This window comes from Dermacentor silvarum, chromosome 3 (assembly GCF_013339745.2).
Source record: "Dermacentor silvarum isolate Dsil-2018 chromosome 3, BIME_Dsil_1.4, whole genome shotgun sequence".
Classification (NCBI taxonomy): domain Eukaryota; kingdom Metazoa; phylum Arthropoda; class Arachnida; order Ixodida; family Ixodidae; genus Dermacentor; species Dermacentor silvarum.
Window position 1 is genome coordinate 4,652,781 of NC_051156.1, and position 24,344 is coordinate 4,677,124.

At 49.6% G+C, this 24,344-nt stretch overlaps 1 protein-coding gene across 2 annotated transcripts in view; it reads right to left on the bottom strand.

Moving 5' to 3' along the window:
* LOC119445285 (3-methyl-2-oxobutanoate dehydrogenase [lipoamide] kinase, mitochondrial-like) overlaps positions 1–24,344 on the bottom strand; it is an 84,941-nt gene that overhangs the window by 29,765 nt on the left and 30,832 nt on the right. For both annotated transcript variants that reach the window (XM_037709599.2, XM_049663191.1), the window contains exons 2-3: positions 4,271–4,339; positions 1,491–1,601 (exon numbers count right to left, since the gene is read on the bottom strand). In XM_037709599.2, coding sequence (XP_037565527.1) covers positions 1,491–1,601; positions 4,271–4,339 — 180 coding nt within the window. The remainder of the gene's footprint in view (positions 1–1,490; positions 1,602–4,270; positions 4,340–24,344) is intronic.

Sequence of the window (24,344 nt, forward strand, 5' to 3'; positions counted from 1 at the left end):
AAGGCAGCGCACACAAAGATAGGAGACGCATGTCGCTTGCTACAAGTTGAGGCAAGGAAACACGCAAGCAAACCTTCGGCAGTCTTGTCGATCTCGATGGGTGGCGTCAGAAGCGAATGATTTGCATTTACTTTTTACCGGCCCTTCTTTCCAGTGGCATCTCTTTCGTGTTTTGTCTGTATACTCCGCACGATTGCATGGCGAGTTTTCAGCTCCTTGAATAAATAATGGGTAGCATGCGCGAAGTCCTTTAAACCGAAGCTTGTGTTCCGCTCCATACGAGCGCAGTAAAGGTTCGAACACAATCCAAAGCCAACTACAGCCACATTCACTTCATCGGCGGTGCTAAGAACGCTAAGGCGGCGGGAACAAATCGCTGGAAAAATCAGAAGGACCAAGCCCATTCGCCGCATTGTGAGGTCCGCGTTCCGACCCGGGCCCAGATGCAGTATATCGGTGCGCCCAGACGACTGCGGCAGAGCGGGTACACGCTGTCGGAACGAGACGCCATCGGTCTCGGCATTCGCGCGACGGCATGTTTCCAACGAAGGCTGCAGCCCCCATGCACCACGAACAGTATGCTTATCAATCGGGGAAGTTGGAAACGAAGCGCGCGCGGACGAAGCAGGCCTAGCTCGCAAAGTTGCAGCTGTTCGCGTTGAAATAGTCCGCTGTGTTGCGCTCACATCCCCTCAAATGCACGACAGCAATACAAGCCACGTCCAATGGGAACAACCGGCACAATTAAAGACAGAGCGCGGTGGACGTCTCCGTTCATTTGTTTCTTTATTCTGCGAATTACGGACATAGCTAAATGTGTAATAATGACGGAACTTGCACACGTCGCAACTGTAGACTTCCTTTGTTTTTAAAAATAAAGAACAGGCCCCTGTCAGTGATGTATAAAAATACAATACGTGCCCTTAGAACGAACTTACAGTATCCTTGCAGACTGATTGTAATTTCGCGTATCTTCTTTTCGCTGCACGTTACACTATAGCCATGTATACAGTACGCATTACACTGTATGACCCAGGCTGGACTGTGAACTGTCTCTAGTGCTGTGTTTTGTTTGGTTGCGAAGCCCAGTCAGGCGTCGTCAAGACGCCTCTTGCCTCGTGTTCCCTGGTAGAGAAACTTATGGTTTTGTGTTGTATATTGCTCTCTACAAATTTTATGACTAGGAACATCAAGAAATGTACACTCTGCCTAAACGAATGAAATCAATCGAAAATGAAATAACCCTCCCCAACGCTGTGAAGAACGCACATGGCGTTCCAGCAAACATTTTCCCAAAACGCCTCGCTCGCGAAATCTGATCACGGAACGCACATACACTACTAACGCTCTATTATCCTATATCCACTACAACGTCCTTAGAATGACGAATTTCCATTTGGGACATGTATTATAGTCCACGCACGCACCGCGCGCACACACAAATCGCTTAAGAGCGCAAGGACGCATGCGCGCGTGACATATATACTGACCACGGCCAGGATGGTGGGGTTGCAGCCCACGATGAAAGGCAGGTTCCGGAAGCCCGCGATGCGGTGCGCGATCCTCACCGGGAGCTCCTTGTGCAGGTACTGGGCGCTGCGCTGCACGGGGACGGGACGGTGACCAACTACTACTATACACACGTCGGGTGCGCATGCAGAGGCAGCCGGCCTCGAGCACACCGCTGTCGTATAGGGCTCGCACGGCACAAAGGACACTCTGCCCGGCTCCCACACATTACATGCCTCGGCCCGAAAGCCAAGTGGGCACAGCCAAAAACCTCCTCGGGCACAGCCCGCTTTGCTTACACAGAAGAAACCTCGCGAGTGTTCAGGGCAGTCATGACCGCGACAACAAACACCCTGAAGCGAGTCCTGTATCTGCGCCGTGCAACCGTATCCCACTCCGTAAACACTTTCTTGCAAGATCATATATATACAGGGAGCCCCGCGCAACTTTAGCCAAACCTTACATACATTATGTGCAACTGCCACGTAGCCGGACTGAACCAAGGTAATGTTGTTTGCCGTTGCTTGGAGATATACTCAGATTATTTAATGCATTCCGCCTAATTACATAGTTAGTCTTAATTATTCAACTTCTCAAATATTACCATTACATGAAAAGTGGCAATGAGAAAATTGTAGAGCAACAGGAAAAACTCCCGATACACTTTTTTGTTGGTCAATACGTGCTACATAAAAGTGTTTTTCCGAGCGTCAAAGAAGCCCACGAATACGCGCGAAGTGCCTCGAGCGGCCAGTCACGCGGCAATATCGGTTTAAATTAATAAACTTCGGAAGTTAAAAAAGAAATAGAAGCACGAAGTTTACAAACCCTTAACTCTGCACCAACGAGAGATGTCCCACTTCTGTAAAGTGCATCCGTTAGATAATCCAAAGCGGACAAATTTAAGTGATATATCAATTAAAAACTTTCGTGAATTTGTTACAATGTTTACAAGGGTTTTGCATAAGACCTACTTACATATTGGTGGTGCACTTGAGAGTGGTGCACATCAATTTAGTCCGCTTTGGATGTACTATTTATGCAGTTTACGAATGTGATATCGTTTTTCATGGCCGAGTTACAGAGTTGTAAACATTAGTTTCCTGAATTTTATTTTTTAATTGGCAGCCTAAATCAAGATTGAGCTTGGAACAGTCAAGATATTTTAACGTTCTTTTAAACGCAACAAACCTCACCAAATTTGGTGCAGTGGTTGCCGAGGAAAACAAATTCTCCATTCCCATATATTTCAAGGGAAGCTTCCGAGCTAAAGTTCTCGTTTTTATTTATCCCCCCCCCCCTTTTTTTTTTTTTTTTTTTGCGGCATCAGACGAGTGGCAATGGTTATAGAGCTGGTGTCGCGCAGATTTCAATTTGTTGCTTCATCGAGATAGAGCCTTAGATTAGGAGACGTATACGCAAGCCGCTTGGGTCCTATCAAAATCTCAGCAGACTGAGTTTATGCGTGGCTTTTGCTTTGAAAAAAAAGCAACAACAAAGGGGACAGGAGAGAGAGAGATGTTGCGTTTGCGCACCGCTTATCAGCAGGCGCCCAAGTCTGGCTCATCTGTTCCGGACGATAATCTGTTTCGCGCATGTGCGCTGATATGTTTTCACTCGCCCTTTGATCACGGCGTTCCTTTATAAAGGACTGCGGATCACGCCGTTAGCGGCTTCTTTTGTACACCTACTTTCGGCAAGCATGCCGCATTAAAAGTACGTTCTTCCTTCTCCCGGCGTCGTCTTCTCCCGGCTTGGAACCCAACTCGGCCAAACGTAACAGAGAACAGAGCGCTCGCGCTTCCTAATATAAAACAAAATATTTCTGGGTGTCTAACCCAACAAAACCACGATGTGATTAAGGGGCACACCCACGCAGCGAGGGACTCCGGATTAATTTTGAACACCTGGGGTTCCTAAATGCATGGTACACGAACGTTCTTTTTTTTTTTTTTTCATTTCGCACCCATCGAAATGATGGAATTACCCACGACTTCGTGCTTATCAGCGCAACGCCTGCCGCCATGCCACCGCCCTGGCGGCCGTTTCCGAATCTACACCTATCTAACCCTTTCAGACGCTATGTACACAGTGTTGTGTACACCAAGATAGTGCGTCAACAGCAAAAGCATTGATTAAGTAAGGATATTTAAAATGTGCCCCGTACATTTTGGAAACACTTGTGACTGAAATAGTGCTGCAAGTTTGAATTACACAGGCAGATTGTTTCAGTAAAACAAGTATGAAAGTAGATGGTTGGGTATTTTGCTTGGTTTGAGGATGTCATTGTATGTAGCGGGTTCCCTTCTTTCATTATTTTTCATTATGTATGGCGCCTGTCATAATTTTCTAGTGGCTGGATAGATGCTTTTCAAGCCTGGTAGACATGAAATAGTTGATGTTTGCATATCTGATCTTCCTGCAGTGAGTTTTCGCATGGAGTCCACATTCTGTAAACTTGAGAAAACTCACTGAAGAAGTGAAAACATTTAAGCTGTTCTGCAGCTGTAACCTTTTTAAGATTCTGAACATGTCAGAAATGCAGTGAAAGTAAGGTTTTAATCAACACAACTAACTGGCGTCTTAAAGGGCTACTGTCTCGTCAATGTTTCTGCGAAAGCCTGCGTTGCGTCAGGCTTTCGCAGAAAGAGAAAGGCGTCGCGCTAACAACGTCATCGGGGGGCGTCTGAACCGGTGCCAGTGTGCCGGTGCGAGAGACAGCGGGGTGCCCCTGATGGAGGAGGTGACACGCTATTCTTACCAGCAGGTGGCTGCCGTCGGGAGACTTGCCCGAGTACAGGATGGTCGTGGGCGTCAACCGCACCGAGGGCTGCGAAGAAGAAGAAACGGTATACACACTGCAGCTGCACACGAGCGAGCGCTCTCTTTTTCGCAAAGCGCGGGAAATTCACTGCGGCGACTGAGATGACTATACACCGCCAGCCCACAACACGCATTGCCTGTGGGTAATGCTGAGGCGTTTCGATAAATCAACGGCGCACGCTTAGACGACCTTGTCGCAAATTTCGTCCTTTGTCCGAGCTTGCTCTGTTCATTCCTCGAGATGCACTGAGAACAAGCTCGAATGATAACGCTTAGATATTAAAGTGTGTCCCGCTAAATTTTGGCGGTTAGGGTCGCTTTCCCGTACCATTTTGCCAGGTTTCAGCCTAGCGGCCATACTAAAGGTAAACGACCTTGACCGAAGACTTGTGTTTTAATGTAGCGTAGGCGAAAGGTGAATGAATCTGGAGGGGCAGAATAGTGAAAGAAGGCTGGAGTATATTCGCGGCATAAAGGTACGGAATACGCTGAATGTAACGACATTAGGACGATAAATTTCTCTACGATTCTATGGCTTGCGAACACGAACCACGGATCATAAGGGCAGAAGATACAAACGCATCAGAAACGCAAAAATAATAACGAGCTTGGTGGCATCAGCCGGCACACCCCAATTTCAAAGGGGTTCTCACGGAATACGTCCATCCGACCGTCCTTGCCCTTTCGGCAACGGTATGCGAGGTGCTGCACCACCACAAGGTGTCACCTTTCGCACATCGGTAAGGATGCGAAGGGCGAGATGGCACCTAGGCTATGCGGTGGCCACGAAACGAGCGAAAAGGCACCGGGAAATCGTCTCTAAGGGGCAATTGAACTCGTGGAAGCGGTGCGTAGTTTCAGTGTACCTTGCGCATCATGTTGCCCTCAACACAGATCACTCATAAGGCAGGAATACACCAGGCAGAGAAACACAACATCTAAACTGAAATCAGACCGCGTAGTTCCGAAAGGCGTGTTTTGCGAAGGATGAGAAACGAATCACAGAAAATTAATTTATTCGTTATAAAATAGCGACAACGGTGTTCTTTATCATTCACAGAAAGTTCTGTGCACGGACGTCTTCAAATACCTGGAAGGAATATCTGGATTTATTATGTACACAGAGTACAGCTACAGTAGGCCAGGAATGCGGCCCAAGTTTCCACTAAATTCATTATTTTTACTGCTTACTGTATAAGAAAGTGACAGTACATTAAGTTTTAAACTTTATTTGTCCATACGATGGAAGCGTCACGTGCCTCAGTCGACGCCACTACCTAAAGTGGCGCGGAACATGCAACGCTTGCAAATCCGCCATCCAGCCGCCTCTTAATATAGGCAATTGGTGAAAAAAAAGTAACAAGCCTCAAAGAACAAATCGTGCAAAGAAAACACAAATGGCATTCCATTTTAATATTCGCAGCGTGAAATACAAACACTAAATGCTAAGAATCACAGACACGTTAAGTAGATTCTTTTCCTTAAAAAAATTAAAATAATAAAAAACCATGTCACGTACACTTATACTTTTCAGTATATATGAATAACGGTCAAAATATTGTAATTTTTTTCTCTTTTTTTTTTCTCGAAACGTTTTAAGAAAACATTCATGAAGCTTTTGTGCACACACAAGGAAACCTGCTTTTTTTTTATATTGCCGCGCGCAGCGTTCCATTGCTTGCAACGTCACTGTCCTCTATGGCGCGTGTCAATGCCGCGCCGCACGCGCGTCCGAGGTGTCGTCGCGCAGTGGTCGGAACACCGCGCTCGCAATGTAAACAGATGTAATTTCAAGCCCCGCCGGGGACCGGGGTTTTCCTTTTAGTCACACGCCGGAGAAGAGCAGTATATTACCGATGTTGCATTACACAAACATGACGTAACTACCTCGAACGCGAAGATCACCTCGCCACCGATGACCGATCAAAAAACACCTCGGGAAGACGTACACACCACAAACAGCAAGTGCCCGCCCTAAAAACACGGGCCCAAATCACGCTAAACGCCTTGCAGCAATTGCGCCGGAAGCACGTACACGAGATAGCCCAGCAGCAGCTCACTGACGCTGTCGTTCACGTCTGCACGGATGTGGCGTGTCTGGATGTCGACGACAGAACATGGGCGATCGCAGAGTGCGACGCTAATACAAGCAGCACTGAGGCAAAGAATGGAAAGTATCGACGTCCACACCCACATTCTGCAGAAGCCGAGGCACGCCACACTTCTCGGCCGTCGATGTTTGCGGGGACTCGCAAGACGCATATCCTGCTTGTGTGTCTCGCTATTACGAGCATACCATATACAGGGTGTCCCAACTATCATGCACCAAGATTTAAAAATATGCAAATGCCACGTGGCCGGACAGAACCAAGGCAATGATGTTTGCCGCGTCGCTGGGAGATATACTGAGATTATTTTTGGCATTCCGCCTAGTTACATAATTAGTCTTAATTAATAATGAACTTCTCAAATGTTGTAATTAGACGAAAAGTGTCAATGAGAAAACTGTAGACCAACATTAAAAACTCCCGGTGCAGCTTTCTGTCGCTCAGTACGTGCTACATGAAAGTCTCTTTCCGAGTGGAGAGAATCCCGCGAATACACGCAAAATTGACGCGCGAGTGGCCTATCGAGGCGCTTTGAGTGTATTCGCAGGCTTCTTTCACGTTAAGAAAAACACTTGTATGTAGCACGTATTGAGCAACAGACAGCTGCATCGGGAGTTTCGCCATGTTGGTTGTACAGTTTTCTCATTGACACTTTTCGTCTAATTACAATATTTGAGAAGTTGATTGATTAATTAATTACGACTAATTATGTGACTAGGCGGAATGCCAAAAATAATCTCAGTATATCTCCATGCGACGAAAAACAACATTACCTTGGTTCTGTCCAGCTACGTGGTATTTGCATATTTTCAAGCCTTGGTGCATGATGGTTGGGACATCCTGTATACATCGATCAAGACGGCGGCGGCTGTCAGCAGGCAAGGGCGTGGTCTTCCACTCGATTCACATTAGCAAGCACGGAAACGAGAAGGCCCATGAGGCGGCACGAGCTCTAGTTTCCGCCTCACAGTGGCATGCACCTTCCACATCACCAATTTTTAACTCCAAGCCCGATTTCCGCGACCCTGATCAAGTCCAGCAACACCTTCCAAACGCCATATATATATCCAAACCACCACTCGCCGACTAGTCGTCCACCCACGCCGGGCAATTCAGCTCCGGCTTCAGTCTGGGCTTGTCCTAATGCAAGACGTGTTAGAAAAGGGGCGAACCTACGCAGGACGTTGGGCCGAGTCAAGTCAGCAAAATGTGTACGTTGAGGACTACGCCCATTGAGCCCACAGCAGCAGCCACACAGATTTCATACCGGCAAATCTGGGCACAGCAGCCGAGATTTCATTCCATTTACCTTAATGTTTTTTTGGCGTTATAGGGAGGAGTGGGTAGAAAAAAAAATAAGAAAAAAGGGAAGTGTTATAACATGTGTTCAGCTAGTGATGATCTGAGCAACGAAGTCTGTGATGGAGACGATGGAGGGCGGCAGGTGGTTACATTCCAGGCTGGTTCTCGGCCCGAATTGTCGTACAGTTTAGCTGATCACCTCGGTACACCGACTTTCACCTGGTGGTCGATTCCTGGCGAGATGAAACTGGGACTGCAGTCAACCCGTGCGACTCATGGGCAAACACCTAAACGTGCGACTGTCCGGCGCACGAAGAAGGTGCCGATCTACAAGAATCCGACTGCTGGGAGGCACAGAGGACCGTGGCACGGAGTTGGAGTCTCTATACCAAACAATATGCGGGGGCTCATATAGCGCGGTTGTAGAATCCCTCGCAGCGGGCTTTCATCTTTCCCTTTCATTTTCATCCGTATTAGGCCAAAGAAGCATCGTTTCCAAACTGAAACATTTATTCAATCAATCAATAGAGCCGCCATCTGTTGTCAGCATCAATGTCAAAGTGGTTCGCCGAGTAGCGCAGCTGTATCGGCGCGGTCAATAATGCGGCTTCGCAGAGCGACGACAGGTGTTGCGGAAGCGCGCGCGTATGCTGTCGGCGTCTGCATTTACCTTCTTTTTTTGGCTTCGTGGTTTTCCCATGCACGCCAATGGCGGCAGACCCCGCGGAACTTTTGTTCGACAACCGCGACTGGGCTCATCGTCGAGGAGACAAAGGGACGGCAGCATGAGTACACAGCTCGAGCATGTGGCCAGAGATGGTGAAGAACGACCTGCGTTATCGGCGACGTCATACGCACTTGCGCAGTGCGAGCTCACACAGCGTCGATCCTGTTGGCTACAAGCTGTGCCGGTCGGTAATCGTTGGTTCCGTCGCAGTGTCGTCAGAAGCCGCAGTATACTTCGGAAAATCAGCGGCTATAATATTGACCGAGCAAGTGATTGAGCCCTCTCCATGCACTCACCGGATTAGTGCGTAGGTCAAGCGAGCGCCCACGTGCTTCGATAACACTGAAAATTCTTTTTAATGCGTTCAGCAATCTTTGAGAACTACAATCGTTTTCATGGGCCGGTCCCGAAGATAATGCACAGCGGTAAAATCCGCACGGTGGCAAGGGGGGCGTTCTCGGATCCTTCCCTCGTGACAGCAAGCGTTCTAAGACGCTGCAGGGGGTCCCGAACTGGTCCTTGAGAAAATGGCGCTCGAAGTACCGGTTGGCTCCCGCTTACGGCCAAGGCACGGTGGGTAAGGGGAGCGCCATTTATAACACAAAGTGCAACATACTGCCACAAATAACCACCTCCCAAAGCTAAACGCATTCTTGGATAGCAACGGGGGTTGGGTGTCGTGACCACGGCGCCGATCTCTACATACTCGGATATCGAATATATTCGGACTGCAGAGCCGCTTCTCCTCTATGTACCTCGCCTGCTTCCTCGCGCGATTGAATAAAATTAACCCTGCACTTCCTCCTCACATTAAAAGAAAAGCATTTGCGTGCCTAAGCTTACACCATGTTGCTACGAGAGCAGCGTTCTGATGGGGTTACTGCAAACGCAAAAAAAAAAAAAAGGGGGGGGGGGGGGGAATAGTCAGAGCACCCGTCAACAGACTGGGCGTGCTGAGCAGGCAAGGAGACAGCGAAATATGATATACGAAGCACGGCACCGTCTCTCCTCGCATCTTTTACGCAGCGCATCTCGGCAACGACGCAAGCAAATGAGCGCCTGGCTTGCCTAAACGCAGCGACGTAACAGCTGCGTAGGTGAAGTCATCACAAGAGAAGCGGCACAAGGCTCAACACAGCGGAACTCCGTAACAGAGCGGAATTCGTTATACAGAATGCCACCTTCGTTTAAGAGATTGTTGCGATCGTTGTATTCGTCTCCCGTAACTTATAAAAACACCCCAATTAAGTAGACAGCGTTTGCTCGATACACAAATCCCTTTATCGGTGGCGATCATGTGAAACTTTTGTATAAAATATGTGACGTCAGACAGCGACTGTGACCGGAAAGACCAGCCAACGCTCCAAAAAAGAAATGTTGCAGATGTATTAATCATGTGAGCATGTATACAGACATAACAAAGAGAATGAGAAGCGGGCTGGCAATTGTCTCTTAAAATGGACACCACGCCCACTCGCTTGAAGATGAGAGAAGAGAGAGAGGGAGACGTAGGTGCTAAAGGAGGAAAAAAAGGACACGAATAAAGAACACATCACGCACGCAGAGCACCAGCGTTACAGACCAGAGTCTATAGTGCCGTTGTTGACAAAAATTGCAGTACTGCATGCTTTATGAGCCTCATATCGAGTTGACGCACGACCCTTCGGAAACGATATATCGTTAAGCGCAAGCTCGTGCAAGAACTAAGTTGTTAAAACTCGCTCAGCTTCCCCCATGGGAAAGCGATAGCATGCACTGCAGCGCAAAGGATCACTGCCGACATGATTCATAAGATTGGTGCATGCGCTATTGGTTTCACGCGCCGTTTTTACTCCCTCTACCAAATTGGTGCATCTTTCTTGCGGCTAGACGTACACTTAAGATGATTCCGGTGCTCTGTAGACGACGCATTGCCCATGAAGCGAGTAAGATACGCCGGATGTCGAAGTAGGACACATTTAGTTCCGATCTCAATTTTTGCGCGCCTATTGCGTCCCCACGCTGCGAAACATCGCAGAACATTTAAAATAAACCACGTCAGACTTTCAAGCTACATGCTTCCGGAGCACCGCTTCACGGAAGATGTCCAAGTTTACTTGAAACCCTCGCTAGTTCGCTGGAAAAGTATACGAGACATCGCTGAAGACGGCGATATGGGCGACATTCGAGGTCAAGCACGTGTCGCTGACCAGTGCAGGGACATAAACGGACATAAGGCGGTGAGAGTGCGCGGGCTCTTCCGTATACCCGACCACATACTAAGAGAGAGAGAGAGAGAGCATCACTCGATATCGGGCAGCATCAGTTCTTCGCCGAGGACACGTAGTGTGGCACTTGGTGTCACGTGCCGCCGTCTGCAAACAGGTCCTTCGAACCACGACGAGTGCGTTGATCTCGCGGCGGTCACGGATGCGTTAAGCTGGCGTCGGAATATGCGAACGTAGAAAGTGGTAGTGGATTCACTCTCTACCCTCCCCCAAAAGTTCTCCAGTCGCGCACTCACCGAGTGCTTCCGGATCGTAAAGGGAGAAGCGGCGACATCCTTCGTCGACCAGATCGCGACAGTTCACTGCTCGCGGGTTGACTTTACACCCTTGCAATAGATGCCCTCGCCGGAAGAAAGGGGACAGAAAAGGTTAAAAAAGAGACAGAGAGAGCTTGGAGTGGTGGGCCTCGCAACTTCTTACCAGCAAAGGTGAAGCCAGCGTTGGACCAATTTTTTTTTTAAAGAAGAGCACTAAAATCTGGGTGTTACGCGCCAAAACCATGATCTGAATATGAGGCACGCCAGTAGTGGAGGACTTCGGAATAATTTGGACCATCTGGGGTTCTTTAACGTGCACCTCAATCTAAGTACACAGGTGTTTTCTGCATTTCGCCCCCATCGAAATACGGCCGCCGTGGCCGGGATTCGATTCCGCGACCGCGTGCTTCGCAGCCCAACAACATAACCACTAAGCAACCACGGCGGGTTAATCTGATTATGCGGCACGCCGCAGTGGGGAACTCCTCATAATTTTGACCACCGTCATATTATTTAACGTGCAACTTCACCTCTGAAGGTGGTGCGTATGAGGTACGCACCACCTTCACTACGCACCACCTCACCTATGAGGTGGTGCGTATTGTATGAGGTGTTGCTTGGAATCTGGACAGGAGTATAATGGTGCCAGCGCTAACGTTCGCAAATGCCATTCTATGCTTAAAATCGGGTATCTCGTCGCGGTTGGAAGTTAACCAAAGATAAAGATCAGTAGGCCGGTTGGCTTTGGGAGCCCACGGTAAAACCACAAATGAGGCAGTCGACATGGGTTGGGCCTCTTTTGAAGTCAGAGAAGCATAGAGCAAAATTAGTTTTGAAGAAAGACTCACGTGGCTTTCTTCGTATTTCGCAGGCTTTCTGAGGCACGCGGAAAACGAATGTTCGTGAGTCATATCGCGTAGAAATCAATTTAACAAGTGGTTTCCGAAGGTGCTCTACAACTTTGCCTATCACACTTGCGGTCTTAAGCCATCAATTACCAACTGGGTAAATCAGTGTAATTAAATAATTCGTTCAAATATAGCTTAAGTTACTCTAGATATGACCCTTTTCGCGGAGCAGTTCGTTTTAGAGAAACGAGATGGCGCTCACGGCGGCGCGCCATACCTCTCCTCGGCGACCGCGCACAAATACGAAACCATTACAGCTTCTACCTTGCTTCTGTGCGATCAGCTGTCGGAAATGCAACTGAGTTTTCGCTAACACACTGCTCCAATCATGCTAGATTGAATCATGTGGATTGAAGACGTGTGCAATAGTCCGCTGCAAAAATAGTGACTGGCATGTTAAGGAATAGAATGAATCTGTGTGGCCAAGTTCGCGGACCGCTGCTGCAACTGTCCGAACGTGTTACCGTCTCTTCGTGATGTACGGCTTTCCTCGAGGATACAGAAACTTGCTCATCCGCCAGTTTTGTATCGCTAACCTTCAAAGAAAGGGCTTCATCCCCAGAACGTCGGCAAGAGTGAGTAGCACTCGTTGATCAATGACAAAGGAAGTAGCACCGCTTCCTGTCATAGTATGGTTTCGCGCACGTTATCTATACACATCTGTCCCAAATGGCAGGAAAACTTACGCCCACTCTATCGCCGACGTATCAAGAATAAGTGAATGGGCGCACATGTGCACGCACACTTGAAGTACTGCATATGCACAATAAATGACGGACTACACCTATGGCGCACGAATGGTCGAAGCTGAATGTTTCGTGACGGTCCACAAGAGTAAGCCAGTTACTAGCTGTAATATATATTTGGTACAAGGTATTACAATGTACAAAACAGCTACGTTTCAAGCCTCGTGCGCAGCAAGAACAAATCTATCGGAAACTCGCGGGTGTGCTCGCGGCAGAAAATAATCAGATAGTGGCCGCACCGAGGAACTTCACCGAGTCAGAAACTGACGAGCCACTGCTTCAAAATATTTGCCGAATAAAGAAAAAAAAACACTAATCCTCACTGAATTCATAATCGGAAAGCTTGGAATACATATTTAGCCCGGCTTTTAGAGCAAGCACCATATACGCTGCTTGCGCCGTTTGGACATAGCTTAATCAGCTTCGAAATCGCTTTTGCCTGTTCTCTGAAGGTGTGATCAAAGCTTCGTGTCGTCCACCTAGTCACCGTCTACGATATCTCCGAAAACAGAGGTTTTCTAAGTCGCGCCGGCGTCATGCATACACTTCCATTGTAAACAAGGAGGCAACGGAGGCAGTTGAGGCAAGTAATGCACGCGCCGCCACGTGATCAAACATGGCAGCGCCCACGGGATCGCCGCGAAAAGGGTCAATACGCTGGGTTCAATTCGCCCCCCCCCCCCCCCCCCCCCGAATTGCCCTTCTTTCTTTTTCTTTTGAAGCCTGGGCTCAAGTTACGTGGCTGTATAGTGAAAGGCGCGAACCCGATCGCGCAGAGGACGCCGACTACACGAGACGGTCGTTGCGCAAACTGGACCGATAACGCGCACCTCGGGAGCAAGGTCGCTGATGCAATCTAGGCGGCTTAGCACAACCGCCGCACAAGTGCATCAGCGACTATTACCGAACTGCTGCATATACGCGCACGAACACGGAACTCGCACTGCTGTGACCGCGGAGTAGTATATATTAATGCGATTAGCATTCTTTGGGAACTTCAACCCGTTCGCAGCATTAAAAAAGAAATCTGGGTTTTTACTAGCCAAAACCTCGACCTGACTGTGAGGCACGCCGTAGTGGAGGACGCGGCTGTGCGTGTGTGCGTGCGCGAAATCTCCCCCCCCCCCCCCCCCCCCCACCTTTGCGCCGTTGTCGGATCCGGTGGATTTGATATTTGACACACTCAAACTTATACCCCGCTTCATCGTCAGACACCCAATCCCCGGGCATCGGGATGAGCCTGGGAGTAGATGGTTTTTCACAGTACACTGTACTTACATGGCTGTGCTCAAAAAGCGAGAACAATAAAATAGGGTCGAGCGATCGTAGCGCTGATATGAAAGAAGGGAAGCACGGGTAGAGGACACGCTCCAGTGTGTTCACGCGGCCATGGCTTCTGGGTGAAGTATCGCGCCGGGTAGAGCTTTAGACCGGTTCCACGTTTCTCACCGCTATAAGCTTTACTGCCATTTTCCTTTCCCTGCGAGATTAATTTTTGTTCGTGCTTACCTTCGAGATTCATTTCGATAGGTTGGACTTAAGATCGGATCCTCCTCGGGGAGGAGAATTTAACTATGGGGAAGTGGGCCAAGTATATGCGAGAAAGTATAAAAAAGAATGGGAGCAAGACCCCGAGCTCAAAGGAGGGTCCTGGTGCTCTTACTTATAGATGGTTAGCACGTAACGTCACATATGCACATACTCATTGTGGTAATATCGCAACATGTTTGCCACGATGACATCAGTGCACCACGTCACGTGAGCATCAACCACCGTTGTTAGCAGGTGAGGTGTCGCGCTGTTGGCTCGAGGACGCGGGTTTTATTCCCGGCCACGGCGGCCGCATTTCGATCGAGGCGAAATGCAGGAACACCCGTGTACTTATTTTTTAGGTGCACGTTAAAGAACCCCAGGTTGTCAGAATTAATCCGGAGTCCCCCACTGCCTCCTAATGAGATCGTGGTTTTAATTGGCACGTAAAACCCCAGCAATTATTAATATTAGCACATCACCATGGTTTGCTTTTTGACAGTAACCGGTTTTCACAGGATTACCACTGTTCTCAATTTGCCGTTTACCTTTACTCTTTGTGCGCCGTCTCGGTTTTCACCATTTCGAGCGAGTTTACGTTCGGGATTTGCTCGTCGTCGAAAACGACCGCGCGCTTCTTAACTGGTGTGTCATTTTGCGCAGTAATCTTTAAAAGCTTCGCTTACATCGATTCAGACAGTGAGTGGCATCTGTTGTCTGTCACTTTATTTTACGCATGTTCTTGGCGTGCAAGAGACCTAGGATGGCAGCCAGGTTGATGTAAATGGACACTATATAGAGTGTGTCCCAGCTAACCCGGGTCAAGCTAACTACAAAAAAGGACAGAAAAAAAACGAGAAAACAAGATAGGACGATCAGACCAATAACGCCAGATAGCATAGCGCGAAAGACTGGTTTTCATTTTTAAAATATTGCCGTGGGCGCGTCGCCGTTGTAGAACGCTGAACTTTGTCTATGTCGTAGGCAGAGGTCACGTGAGAGGTCGATGACGCTGGACATTATTACTACAGCTAAAACGTGGAGTTCGGAGTTAATATTACTGTAAACAACTAAAAACAATAACTTAGTACTACCTGTCATTATATAAATGTACAGTGATCTCGCTCTCTGAAGCGATTTGTTGGAAGTGTTATGTGTGCAAGCATGATGTCGCTGTTGTTGATGTCAAAGGTCGACCGACACCGCGACACGGACATTTTGTTACGACGGGTTGTGCAAAAAAAGGATTGCCGTAGTCAAATATGAAAATGTATACACAAATAAAGTGCAAATAAACATGGCTATATGTGGCTACGAAATTTCTTGCTCTTTTTTTGTGTTCGGCTACATTTGGGCTACAATTTCTGTAGCTTTGGGCTGCACCGGCTCGTACGACCTGGCAACACTGGTGTCGGGTGACGAGCCGCGGCGCGCACCGGGGTGGGGGGTGCGGATGCGGGGAACGGATTCGGAGAACGCGGTCTGGGTTGGCATTCCGCCGATGGTCGTAATAGGTCCACGCAGACAAACCTCGAGTGGGACGGCTGTACGCGGTGTTGTGGCGCCGGCTCCCGAGTCCTCTGCTGGTTAGAGACGCCGCCGAGGTTTAGAGGGGCCTAGCAATGTTGACCACGTGTTGCGTGTACGGAGTGGGGGTCCACTCCCCTACGCGACCGGGCGGCAACCACGTGTATCTTGTTTCGAGCGCTGAGAAAAGCCCGCGTGGTGTCGAGTGACGACTTGCAGTGCGCTCCGTAGAGGCGCGGTGCGCATGCGAAGATAGCGTTCGGAGAACGTCGTCTTGAGAACACCGAGTCCGGATGCCGCGACCATACGAACACGCGACCTCGTGTTCATATCCCTGCCATATCACGGTGCACCGTACATTCATTGGGTGCACGTTAAAGAACCCCAGGTGGTCCAAATTAATCCGGAGTCCTCCACTACGGCGTGCCTCACAGTAATGGTCGAGGTTTTGGCTAGTAAAAACCCAGATTTTTTTTTTTAATACTGCAAACAGGTTGACTCCGTGGTCACAACAGTGAGCGTTCCGTGTTTGTACACGTATATGCAGCAGTTCGGCAATAGTCGCTGATGCAATTGTGCGGCGGTTGTGCTCAGCCGCCTCGATTGCATCAGCGACATTGCTCCCGAGGTGCGCGTTATCGGTCAAGTTTGCGCAACGACCGTCTTTCAACTCTTTCAAATACCACCCAAGTTTTCTTGCTAACTTGGGCCACTACGTATGCAGTGGCCGCTGTCTTGCCGAGAAGGCAACGTGGGCCACTGGGTATATAAACAACTGGGGTGAAGTGATTTGTCGAAGCAACAATTTTAACTGGGTGGGGTGAGGTTATTATAACAACATATACTCTTTCGTGGTATGGCAGCGAGATTGCCACTTCGCGGGTATGCTGATGTACCCATAATGTTTAGTGATTCACGGATATGACATATGGATATGGCATATGGAGACAATAATCATCGTAATAATAATCATAGCATATAAAACAGGTCACACCAATTAGACATTATAAGGAAGATTGTCAATCGCATTAACGTCGCCAATAAACGCCAAAGCACGAATACGCCTGCCGTGCAGTTATATGCACGGGAATGCCATGACGTGGTGACTTCGGATAGGCATCTTTTATTGAAGAGCGAAGACACCGTGCACCTAGACGCGTCTGGCTAGCAGACGTCCGTTCGTCACGATTGGTTCATTATTTACTAAATAAAGAGCACGTAGAATGCTATTTTTATCTTTGTTATCATGTCACTTTTTTTTTTACATCACGATAGTCAGGCTGGGTTTTGCAACCATATTAAACGTGAACAGTCCTGGCGGCTGCTTGAGTTGGAAGAAAAACTACAAGGTCTGCACTCACTGAATGCCCCTTTCAGTTTTCTGTTTTGTTTCGTTTACTTGAATTAACCGTGATCAATAAATAGCAACAAAATATTGCCACCTGGTGTTTTGAGCCAGCAAACGATCAGCATTGCGTGCCCAGCAAGAACGGCGAAGAAGACGACGAAGTCGAAGATCCCGCGCCAGCTGGAGAACCGTCTTTTCGTGTCTGGCATTCTTCGGGTCTGGCTGCTAGCACTGTTGATTGATCTTGCCTTAGCGCGTGACAAACTGGTGGAGGTGCTGGGTAATCTAATCTATGCACCAAACCCCTCCGAGCAGCAGGAGCTCCAGTCCTGTACCGGTGGTTACGCCTGTACACCGCGCCAGCAGAAGGATCCGTGGACAAGCCCCTGAGTTTGGACTCCTCCCAGAGACAATGGCAGCTCCGACCACCCCAACCGGTATGGAAGGCACTACGCCGATTCATTGCACGCTACTTAGTCCGCGAACGCCGAATCCTTTCCACGGTGCCATGCATGAGGATGTTGAAGATTGGCTGGTGCACTATGAACGTGTTGCCTCGTACAACAAGTGGAACGATGCAGACAAACTGAAAAACGCATATTTCAGCCTTAACGATGGCGCACGTGTTTGGTATGAGAACCGTGCAGATGCCCTAACTTCTTGGGAAGAATTCAAACGCCGTCTTTTTGAGACGTATGCGAGCCCTGATCGCCGAGAACGAGCTGAGCGTGATCTCCAGTCCCGTATACAAATGCCGAATGAAGGTGTCGCAATGTACGTCGAGGACATGACACGTCTCTTTCGACGAGCCGACCCCAGCATGTCGGAAGAAAAGAAGGTGCGGTACCTGATGCGCGGAGTGAAAGAGCAGCTGTTCGGCGGTCTCGTGCGCAGTCCTCCAAAGACTGTGTCAGACTTTCTTTCCGAGTCCGTCACCATGGAACAGACTCTTCGGCAGCGGGCACCATCATACGAACGCCAAGTGAACGCTGCCTCACCTACGGACTTCTTCGGAGCTCTCGGGGGCCACGTCGATTTCTTTCGAGAGCTCATCCGGTCCGTTATCCGCGAAGAACTGCAGAAACTGTCGGTACCCTCACAGCCGACGCTCAGCTCTTTGTCCAGCGTTGTCCGTGACGAAGTGCATCATGCGTTAAGAGAACCACCCTTCAGCACAGACGCTCAACCGCTAAGAACTGACAGCACCCGTATGTCATATTCGCAAGCTTTGCGGCAACCTGCCCCACCTTCCTTCCCGCTTCGGACCGCGTCTCCGGCCATACTACAGTCCGACCAAGCGACCTCTTATTACCACGACCACCGACAGGCCCCAAGGAAATCAGACGTGTGGCGGGCACCTGATCGCCGTCCGCTTTGCTTTCACTGTGGTGAAGCTGGGCATGTCTACCGACAGTGCTCTTATCGAGAGCTCGGATTACGCGGATTCTCGGCAAACTCGCCGCGACCTAGGTTCGGCCAGCGTCCTCCTGCGATTGAAGAATACGTTGCCCAGCAGCGCGGATCCTCATCAGCTCGACACCAGTCACGCTCCCCTTCGCCGCGGCGATTTTCTCCGACTCGCCGTACGTATTCGAGCGTGGTGCAGGGTCGGTCGCCCAGTCCGCGCCGGGAAAACTAACCACAGCGGCCTTCGGGGGCGAGGCCGCTCTGTCTGGACGTACTCAAGGACCCCTGCTGACCCGTACGCGACCCGACGATACATCGACGACGACAGTACCTGCTGATTACAGACGACGAATTTCCTTGGACATTCCTGTATTGCTCGACGGTCGTGACGTGACTGCTTTAGTGGACACTGGAGCAGATTATTCGATAATCAGCGAAAAACTGGCCACCCTTCTGAAGAAAGTGACGACGCCTTGGAATCAAACGCCAGTTCGTACAGCTGGCGGGCACATCGTCACACCACTCGGCATGAGCACGGCACGAATACAGATTCGCGGCTCTACGTTTGTTGCCAGCTTGAGCATTCTCCCTCATTGTTCTCGTGACCTAATCATCGGCATGGACTTTCTCAGGGAGCACGGAGCTATCATCGACATTCGACAACGCCTCGTCACTTTCTCGACAAAGAGCGCCGCTGCGACGACCAACACCATCCACGCTCGAGCACCTCTTCGTGTCATCGACGACGCTGTCACGTTACCACCGCGTGCAAGTATCGTGGTTCAAGTGGCATGTGACAGACTCTTACACGGTGAAGCGGTCGCAGAAAGCAATCACTCTCTCCTGCTTTCTCAAGGTGTTTGCGTAGCAAGAAGCCTTATTGATCTCCATGATGGTCACTGTGACGTTCTTGTCACGAACTTCAGCTACGAACACCGCCATCTTTTCCCTGGTACTGTCATCGCCTACGCCGACCCGATCGCCGACGTCACTGAATGTTTTGCTTCCCAGGCAATCGTCACTACTAAAGCACCTCTAAGCAACGTCGACATTAGTGCAACGCTTTCTGAAGACAACAAACAACCCCTGCGTGACCTGTTGCTCGAATTTCACTCTTGCTTTGCACGGTCGTCGAAGATACGTCAAACGTCGATTACTAAACACTGTATCATCACCTATGACGACGCGCACCCCATACGGCAGCAGCCTTATCGTGTTTCCCCGACCGAACGACATGCCATTCAAACGCAGGTGAAGGAAATGCTTCAAGACGGCGTAATACAGCCTTCATGCTGTCCCTGGTCGTCGCCTGTCGTGCTTGTTAAAAAGAAAGATGGCACGCTTCGGTTTTGTGTGGACTACCGGAAGCTAAACAACGTCACAAAGAAAGACGTATACCCGTTGCCTCGTGTCGACGATTCTCTGGACAGGCTGAGGCGCGCGAAGTATTTCTCCTCTATCGATCTGAAAAGTGGCTACTGGCAAATTGAAGTAGATGAGCGGGACCGCGAGAAAACTGCCTTTGTGACTCCGGACGGCCTTTACGAATTTAGAGTACTTCCTTTCGGCCTCTGTTCCGCTCCAGCCACATTCCAGCGAATGATGGATACCGTTCTCGCTGACCTCAAATGGAAAAGCTGCCTCGTCTATCTCGATGATGTCGTTGTCTTTTCGGAAACTTTTGACGAGCACCTTCGACGCCTTCGGAACGTACTCGAAGCCATTCGATCGGCTGACCTTACCCTCAAGCCAGAGAAATGCCATTTCGGTTACGAGGAACTGAAGTTTCTCGGTCACGTCGTGAGCGCGGCAGGTGTTCGGCCCGATCCCGAGAAGACTGCTGCCGTAGCTGCTTTTCCAGCTCCAACCGACAAGAAAAGTGTCAGACGATTTTTGGGCTTGTGCACATATTATCGACGCTTCATTGAAAATTTTTCGAAGATTGCAGAGCCGCTATTTCGCCTTACGCGTGACGACTCGCCATTCCTCTGGACTGATGAACAACAGACCGCCTTTGCCGAGCTACAACGTCGATTGTCTTCTCCTCCCGCGCTCGGTCATTTCGATGAGGACGCTGACACAGAAGTACGCACTGACGCCAGCAATATTGGTCTCGGAGCTATCCTGGTGCAAAGGCAAGACGGGACTGAACGAGTTATAGCTTACGCGAGCCGCACTCTGTCACGCGCCGAGTCCAATTATTCCACCACAGAGAAGGAGTGCCTCGCGGTCATTTGGGCTACTACAAAGTTTAGGCCGTATCTCTACGGGCGGCCATTTAAAGTTGTGACCGATCATCACGCTTTGTGCTGGTTGGCCAACCTCCGAGACCCTTCTGGACGATTGGCACGTTGGAGTCTGCGACTCCAGGAATTTAACATCACCATCGTATACAAGTCTGGCAGAAAACATGAAGATGCTGACACGCTATCACGAGCCCCTGTTGAATCCCAGAATCCTGACGAGGAAGATGACAGCGCCTTCCTGGGAGCCCTCAGCCGTCCGGATCTGCTCGCTAAACAGCGATCGGACGCTGAGTTAAGGCCCATCATCGATCACTTAGAAGGCGACATCGCGTCCATTCCTCGACCTATTTCGCGACGGTTGTCGTCATTTTGCCTACGAGAGGGCATCTTATACAAAAGAAACACAGGTGCCGGCGACAAACCACATCTTCTAGTAGTGCCTCAAGACCTTCGCGACGACATCCTATTAGCCTGCCACGACGAGCCGCCATCTGGTCACTTGGGCTACTCAAGGACTCTGGACAGGGTACGACAACTGTACTACTGGCCTAGACTGACTGCTTGCGTCAAACGCTACGTGAAAGGATGTCGTGAATGCCAGCGCCGCAAGTCACCACCCTTCAAGCCTGCAGGCCTTCTACAACCCATCGACCCCCCGCGTACGCCGTTTGATCAAGTTGGAATGGACCTTCTTGGCCCATTTCCCTTGTCTTCCTCCGGCAATAAGTGGATCATTGTCGCAACCGATTACTTGACGCGTTACGCTGAGACGAAGGCACTACCACGCGGGACAGCATCTGAGGTTGCCCAGTTTTTTATGCATCACATTGTGCTTCGGCATGGCGCACCGTCATTCATCATCACTGACCGAGGGACGGCGTTTACGGCGAAGCTTCTGGACGACATCTTTAAGTTGAGTTACACGAGTCATCGAAAGGCCACTGCATACCACCCTCAGACTAACGGCTTGACAGAAAGACTAAACAGAACACTGGCAGACATGATCTCTATGTACGTGGATGTGCAGCACAAAACGTGGGACGAAATCCTGCCGTACGTAACGTTTGCGTACAACACTGCCACGCAGGAAACTACACGATTCACGCCGTTTCGCCTCGTTTATGGTCGAGATGTTCAAACTATGCTCGACGCCATGATTCCGTATGACGACATCGATCAGCCCGACCAGTTAGCCCCTGACGTCGAGGAGTACATTCAGCGCGCCGAGGAAGCACGTCAACTGGCCCGTGTGCACATAAGACAGCAGCAGTGTACAGATGCAATAAGGTACAATCTCCACCATCGACAAGTTACCTATGAGCCCGGTGACCAAGTTTGGGTTTGGACCCCCATTAGACGGCGAGGCCTCAGCGAGAAACTCCTGAGCAAGTACTTCGGACCGTACAGAGTATTAAGGCGTGTCAGTGACGTGAACTATGAAGTGATTCCAGACGGAGACCTGTCATCACCCAAGCGCCGACTACCACGCCCAGAGATTGTACATGTCGTCCGCCTCAAGCCGTATTTCACACAGTGATGTTCATACAGTGTAGTGGTGAACAAACTTTTTTTTTCTTTTTTTGCTGTAGTCGCGACGTCCTCCGAAGAACTGCGAAGCGATTGTTTTTTTTGTTCCCGACCACAGAACGCATTTTTCGCCTCGTGTTCATGTCCGTATGTGGGCTAGCGCGTTTCCATTTTTTTTTTTGTGTGTGTGTCTTACCTAATTTATGTACTTTCCGTGTACGTCTTGTGGTTGAGCATCGAGTCGATGCTTCATTGGGAGGGGGAATAATGCCACCTGGTGTTTTGAGCCAGCAAACAATCAGCATTGCGTGCCCAGCAAGAACGGCGAAGAAGACGACGAAGTCGAAGATCCCGCGCCAGCTGGAGAACCGTCTTTTCGTGTCTGGCATTCTTCGGGTCTGGCTGCTAGCACTGTTGATTGATCTTGCCTTAGCGCGTGACAATATGTATTATGGGCAAACAACGCCTTCACATTACTTCATCATAAGAAATAATTACTTGCGAGGAAATGACCACATGTTACAAAGCCAACACACGTATGAGACAATCCTCGCGCAACCACACGTATACCACCATTTTCATGGTATACCACAGCGCCAGTAAGGAAACTCGCATAAACATTGGCGACAAATGGCACTCTGGGCATAATATCTGAGAAACTCTGTTGCATGTGACCAAGCTCGCTTGCCGTGCCACCCGCGCAGTCATCGTGTAGGCACGGGCGGCGTTTCACACAAGAACACGACAGTGGACGGCGCATTCGATGAGACAACTTCAGCAAGTAGAAAGCCTGACACTAGAAACGTATTTGTAAACCATGCACAATTAAGCGCTATGTCAGTTTTCTTATACACCGGTCTGAAATATATCCCTAACTTGCGAGCACGATTTCTGCAAAACCCTCGTAAACAATGTGATAAATTCACGCAAGCAGCAAATTCGTATAACTTTGTCCGATTTAGATGTTCTAGCAGATGAAGTTTACAGAACTATCTGTATATATATATATATATATATATATATATATATATATTGTGACGGGGCGTCAAATAGACGAAAAAGGGATAGTATTTACCTACAGGGATTGTTGGCAGAGATGGCCAAGATGGCTGAACACGCGCAGCGTTTTTCGGCGATCGTCGTCTTCTTCCTTAATGCAAGGAGGCGGCCCGTAACATCTAACCGCCCCGGCGGGCTGAACGCCGTCTCGGCGCAGACTAATTACACGAGGAGGTGACGGAAAAGTACGGCTTCAGTCGGGATACGTGCACGACGTCACGAGATGGCAGGGTAGATGGTGAAGAACTGTTCAGTGGGGCGATTTCATAATTCACGTCACTAAGTTGCCGTAAAACCTTGTAAGGTCCGGTGTAACGCGATAAAAGCTTTTCGGAGAGACCGACGCGACGAGAAGGAGTCCAGAGAAGCACAAGAGATCCCGGAGAAAAGCAGAGGTGCCGGTGGCTGCGGTCGTAGCGGTCCTTTTGGCATAATTGTGAGTCGGATAGTCGCTCATGAGCTATCTGACGTGCCAGATGGGCTCGCGCGGCAGCATTGCGGGCATACTCCGTGGTATGTTGTAGAACAGCAGGTAGGAGCGTGTCAAAAGGCAATGCAGGGTGGTGGCCATACAGGAGGTAAAACGGCGAAAAACCGGCGGTGTCGTGACGGGATGAGTTGTACGCGAACGTGACGTATGGCAAAGCGCTGTCCCAGTCCCGATGATTGTCAGACACGTACATCGACAGCATATCGGTTAAGGTGCGGTTCAGCCTTTCGGTGAGCCCGTTGGTCTGCGGGTGGTATGCAGTAGTGAGCTTGTGCTCCACAGAACAGGAACGAAGGAGGTCATCGACAACTTTCAACAAGAAGTAGCGGCCTCGGTCTGTGAGCAGTTGCCGAGGAGCACCATGACGAAGGATGACGTCATGAAGGAGGAAATCGGCGACGTCAGTGGCGCAACTAGTCGGCAAAGCTCGCGTGATGGCAAAACGCGTAGCGTAGTCGGTCGCAACTGCGATCCACTTGTTCCCTGAAGCAGACGAAGGAAATGGGCCGAGGAGGTCGAGACCGACGCGGTAGAATGGCTCCTGGGGTATGTGAATTGGATGC